The following is a 6,223-nucleotide window of genomic DNA, read 5'->3' on the forward strand; positions in this document are numbered from 1 at the left end:
TTGTTATTATATTTTAATGAAAAAATATTATTATTATTTGTAATTGGGCAAAAGAAAACTTACAATTTTTTGTACACAACCTTGTGAGTGGTTGTGGACGCTGGTGGACAATGATAGTGATAAGATTTACATAATATTAAAAAAAAATATACCAATGGCTATTTACCGCACTCTAACAAACTAATTTAATCTATTTTATAATATTCTATATTTATGATGTTATATTGCATTGAGGAATACGAAAAATATTTAGTATAAGCAAGGTACAATATTTGGAATAGCCCCCTGTTAATAACGCTTAGATGAAAAGATAGACATACTGTCTGTTCATATTTGTTATTCAATAGCATATGTGGTGTTTGGTACTTTTTTACTATAAATAATTGTACAATACATTATATTAATATATATGAATTAAATAACTATTTATATGATATTAGTAAAATACTTTTGTTAAAATTGCTATTCAGATTAACAAACAAACTTATATTTATTTCATATAGGGCTTAGGTATATATATTTATTTAAAAATATAATTATTCTGATAATTCTTATTATTTTATTTCATTAAATAAATATTTGATATTTAAAATACATTTTATGAAATTACCATTGATAGTGGGCACCAAGACTTTCGAAGGTGGTGTGGGATACAACGGAAGCAGGAGAGTAGGTAAGAGCAGGCTTGGCTACAACTGGAGCGGTATGAGCATAGGTAGTAACTGGAGCGGCATGAGCGTATGTAGCATGAGCGTAAGTGGCTACTGGAGCGGCATGAGCATAGGTAGCTACTGGAGCGGCTTGTGTATATGTTGCTACTGGAGCAATGGTTTTAGCAACCACTGGGGTAGCATGAGTATAAGAGAAGGCATCGTTGGTGATGCGGGTGTCGTATTTGCGGACGGTGGAGAAAGCGCTGTCTTCAGTCTTGGAGTAATGAGAGACAGCTTGAGCTCCTCCCAAAGAACGGACCACGCTTTGGCTGGTGGTTCCTACAGCTGGGGCGTGAACGGCGACTTGGGCGGCATGAGCGTAAGTAGCTACTGGAGTGGCATGAGCATAGGTAGCTGGAGCAGCATGAGCATAAGTAGCGACTGGCGTGGCATGCGCATAGGTGGTTACTGGAGCGACATGAGCGTAGGTAGCTACTGGAGCAGCGAAGGTCTTGGCGAGAATTGGAGCAGCAGCTTGGTGGATGTAGCTGGAGCTGACGGTTTCAGCTGGAGAATAGTGAGCAACTGGTGCTCCGATGAGACCTGCGTTGGCGCAAGCCAAAGCGGCGCAGAAAACTAAAAACTAAATTATTTGATTAGTAATTTTCTAATGCATCTAATAATTGAAAATCTTACTTTGAATGCCATTGTTGTTTGTCTTGTGATAGTTTGAAGTAAACTGATGTCGATTGGAGATTTCTAGTGTATTATATAGCGCGCAAAACGTTGCACAATAAATTTATATATGTTCCACTTTCTTTTCCAAGGTCTAGGGTAAATTATACATTGTATTGTGTATCATAATTGTTTTTATAATACATTTAACTGATTTTAATTATGTACATAATACTAACTATATGTCCAATATGCCTATTGACCATTCAGTTGTTGTCTTTAAAATATACTCATAATCTCGCAGTTATTAAAAACAGTTTTTTTTTATAAGCAAATGCTTTATCTCAAAATATACTTTTAAGTTTTACTCTTCATCAAATAAATACTGTTTGTAATATTTTTTGTAATATAAATACATATTTTTTATTGTAAATAGATGTTTCATTATATTTGTTTGTATTTAATAAAATATTAGAGAATTTTTGATTATATGTTTGTGTACTTAAGAGAATGCAAGTATTTTTCAATACAGCTTTTTTCAATTAAAATCATATATATTTTGAAGAATTGATAATACTTTAAAACTTTAATGCAAGCTATAAATATAAACTTTATGACAAATTTCAAGATCATATTTAAATGACGAATAATCATTATTTGCGAACAGGCAATACTTTGAAACTAAATATAAGGCTAATTATATTAAAGTATTTCATTATTTTTTTCTATAATATTATTACTTTATTTACGATGAGGCTAGATAATTACTATGAGGATTTTGGAAAGTACTTAGTGTTTATCGAGTAGCGCATGTATGTACAATATGGCCCTCACTATATGTTCATGTCGGTATCAATAATATTTTCCGTATTATGTACACGCTCGAATTGCAAGTATTTTAAAATAATGTTTTGTCAAATTTAATTTTATATTCAATAATTATTATATAACTGTAAATTTAATAATGATAAAAATATTTATTAAAGCAATTAAAATAGTAATAAACGTATTTATATAATCATAACCAAATTAAAAATAACTAATTGTTCTAAAGGATTATTGGCCATGGTCCATTTCGCTCATTTAGAATTATTTGATGTAATTGAAGAGCTTTTTGCATGCAAAGACTTCTGTTGATAAATAACGAATACATATTTGAAGAACTGAAGAAAGTATAATTTAATAATAATTAATAATTTAATTTAGAGGGAGTAGGTGTATAAAAATAAAAGGAGAATACATATTTCATTTATGATTATTTTATTTCATTAAATAAATATTTAATATTTACAAGATTTTTTATAGAATTACCATTGGTAGTGGGCACCAAGACCTTCGAAGGTGGTGTGGGATACAACAGAAGCTGGAGAGTAGGTAAGAGCAGCCTTGGCTACAACTGGGGCAGCGTGAGCATAGGTAGCAACTGGAGCGGTATGAGCGTAGGTGGCTACTGGAGCGGCATGAGCATAGGTAGCTACTGGAGCGGCATGGGCATAGGTAGCTACTGGGGTAATGGTCTTAGCAACAACTGGGGTAGCATGAGCATAAGTGGTTACTGGAGCTGCATGAGCATAAGAGGCTACTGGAGCGGCATGAGAGTAGGTAGCTACTGGAGCGGCATGAGTGTAGGTAGCTACTGGAGCAGCATGAGCATAAGAGAAGGCATCGTTGGTGATACGGGTGTCGTATTTGCGGACGGTGGAGTAAGCGCTATCTTCAGCTTTGGAGTAATGAGATACAGCTTGAGCTCCTCCCAAAGAACGGATTACGCTTTGGCTGGTGGTTCCTACAGCTGGAGCGTGAACGGCGACTTGTGCGGCATGAGCGTAAGTAGCTACTGGAGCAGCATGAGCATAAGAGGCTACTGGAGCGGCATGAGCGTAGGTAGCTACTGGAGCGGCATGAGTGTAGGTAGCTACTGGAGCAGCGAAGGTCTTGGCGATAATAGGAGCAGCAGCTTGGTGGATGTAGCTGGAGCTGACGGTTTCAGCTGGAGAGTAGTGAGCAACTGGAGCTCCGATGAGACCTGCATTGGCGCAAGCCAAAGCGGCGCAGAGAACTAGAAACTATTTAAAAATATTAGTAACTTCATTATTACTAATAATAGAGAACTTACTTTGTATGCCATTGTTGTTTGGGTTGTGATAGTTCAAAAGAAACTGATGCAGTTTGGAGGTATCACGCCCAATATATACCAACGGAAGAGATTGCGTAACCGTATACTCGTTCCACTTTCGTTTAGCAAGGTCTAGGTTAATTTTTAAGTATGCATTTAAGAAGTGTATGTATTGTTAAAATATGCTTATTTAATAAATTTTTATTTTATATTTCAAATTAAGATATATTTTAAATGTATGTTAGTAGTTATTATTGTTTTTATAATTAAATATTTCTTCAGTTCAAAAAGCCAATAGTTCTTTGTATTTATGTAAACATAAAAGTAATGCGTTATGTTTATTATCATTAATTTATTAATAATATATTGTGAATATATTTATAAATGACTTATTGATTTTATGATTATCAATATTTTATAGTAAAGAAATATAAAATTTTGCATAAACCATTTAAGAATACAAAATGTTTTTAGCAATTTAGAGAAGTTAATAAGGAGTGCGGAGCACGTAGCATTTTGTATGCTGTAAGGAATATATCCATTATATGGCCCTCAGGATGGCTTAGTGTCATTGCAATCCAGCTACAGAAAGTTCTTAAAACGAAGTCGTCTCCATGCCGCAGGTTGCCACTATGGGGTCTGCTCGGTTCTGTTCAAACATTCCCCAGACATTGTAATAGTAACCTAGGGACTGACTTTAATATTCCGCGATATTTTTATACTCTTTGCAGTTTGGGTTCAATGTTCGTTTTATAACTTAATTTTGCTTCAATTAAATGTAAGTTTTTAGTAAATCTTTTATTATAATTATAAAATTATATTTTTTGTTAAATCAAATTAATACTAATAATATATAAGAAAACTGGAGAGCCAAACCATTGTGTTCTTATTAAATATTTATTTTGTGCATGTATTAAATATTATGATATAGAATCTATATTATAGGTGATAGTATTTTCTAGATTATATAAAATAAAATTGAGAAATTTTATATTATAAGTTCCTTTCTATACTACTGTGTATAGGACTACAGATCAAATCTATAATAAAAATTATTTTTTTTCATAAATTGTCGATAAAACTAGCAATTGTGGTACATCTTGTATTTGTTATATATTATTAAATTAATATCTATCATTTTGACTAAAAGATAAACCAGATCAGAAGAGATAGACAAATTTTATAAAGAAAAAATGTTGTTCTCTGTATATAACATACTTTTTCTCATCCGAAAATTTCGGTTTGAAAGAAAATATGTTAGTGCAGAAATAATTATTTTTGACGTTGTTGATTATAATATAAAAATTGAACTATGAATAATTATATCATATTACTTATATAACAATGCCTCATATGAAACCATTCATAGTTTTTATTTTATAATTGATGCGAGCAGTATTTGAAATTACTCTTCTTAGAATATAACGAAATCTGATTCGGCTGTACGTTACGTCACTATTAAATTATAAATCGTTTATATTCAGGTGTGTTCTATGAATCAACACATTTTCTCTTCTAATATTAAATTGTTCACATTAACGTGCACAAATATGTTTAGTATATTTTAATATATTATTGTTTATTTACATTGCCTTTTTCTTGTTCTCTAAAATTATATTTTATTTATTTCAATATATATTAAAAATATATTCAAACAAAGATTAAAAATTGTTTTAAAAAATAATAATTTTATTCGTTATTAAATTGAAAATAATCAGCATTAAAATAATCTATATGAAATAACTTCATGAAAAGTAATTTCTTAATATTCGTAATGCAATAGAATATGTTAATTAAGAGGAAAAAAAATGTTCAATATTACTAAAATAATTAATCTATTGAAATTAATTTACTTTAAGCTCTTAAAACTTCAACTGATCATAGATGAAGATAAAATGTGTGAATACATTTTTGCCAGGAATTTTTCATAAAAATGATATGATATGATCTCAGAGTTGCAGTGAAGAAAATTAAACATATTTATTATATTGCAAAAGAAGTTTATTATAATAAATTAAATGAGTATACAATTATTTACATGATATCAGACATTTACCATTCGTAATGGGCACCAAGACCAGCGAAGGAAGTATGAGAGACAACGCTAGCTGGAGAGTAGGCAATGGCGGCTTTGGCAACAGGAGCAGTATGAGCGTAGGTAGCTACTGGAGCAGCATGAGCATAAGTGGCGACTGGAGCGGCATGAGCATAAGTAGCTATTGGGGCAGCATAAGCAGCCTTAGCGACTACTGGAGCAGCATAGGTTTTGGTGTAGGTAGCTACTGGGGCGGCATGGGCAAAGGAGTAAGCATCGTTGGTGATGCGGGTATCGTATTTGCGGACGGTGGAAAAGGCACTGTCCTCAGCCTTGGAGTAGTGAGATACTGCTTGAGCTCCTCCCAAAGAACGGACTACGCTTTGGCTGGTGGTTCCCACGGCAATTGGGGCGGCATGGGTATAGGTGGCTACTGGTGCGGCATGAGCGTAGGTAGTTACTGGGGCGGAATGAGCGTAGGTAGCTACTGGGGCGGCGTAGGTCTTGGCGATGATTGGAGCGGCATGGGCAACAGCAATTGGAGCAGCTGCTTGGTGGATGTAGCTGGAGCTGACTGCTTCAGCTGGAGAGTAGTGAGCAACTGGTGCACCGATGAGTCCGGCGTTGGCACAAGCCAAAGCGGCGCAAAGTACTACGAACTGCAAAGAAAACAAATGTAAAGTTTGGTACTATAATTCGAATGATAGTTGTTTTTGTATATGATGTACTTACTTTGAAAGCCAT

General features: G+C 33.5%; 1 protein-coding gene across 1 annotated transcript; it reads right to left on the reverse strand.

The window, feature by feature from the left end:
• Positions 1 to 606: 606 nt before the first annotated feature.
• Positions 607 to 6,223, reverse strand: LOC108562720 (sialidase-like). The gene is made up of 7 exons (XM_017921134.1): positions 6,212 to 6,223; positions 5,501 to 6,138; positions 3,445 to 3,475; positions 2,640 to 3,394; positions 1,350 to 1,392; positions 1,185 to 1,296; positions 607 to 1,100 (listed from the first exon to the last, which is right to left on the reverse strand). Exons 1-7 carry the CDS (start codon positions 6,221 to 6,223, stop codon positions 607 to 609), a joined length of 2,085 nt encoding a protein of 694 aa, XP_017776623.1.

Source organism: Nicrophorus vespilloides, unplaced genomic scaffold (genome assembly GCF_001412225.1).
Source record: "Nicrophorus vespilloides isolate i.1.1-1 unplaced genomic scaffold, Nicve_v1.0, whole genome shotgun sequence".
Classification (NCBI taxonomy): Eukaryota; Metazoa; Arthropoda; class Insecta; order Coleoptera; family Silphidae; genus Nicrophorus; species Nicrophorus vespilloides.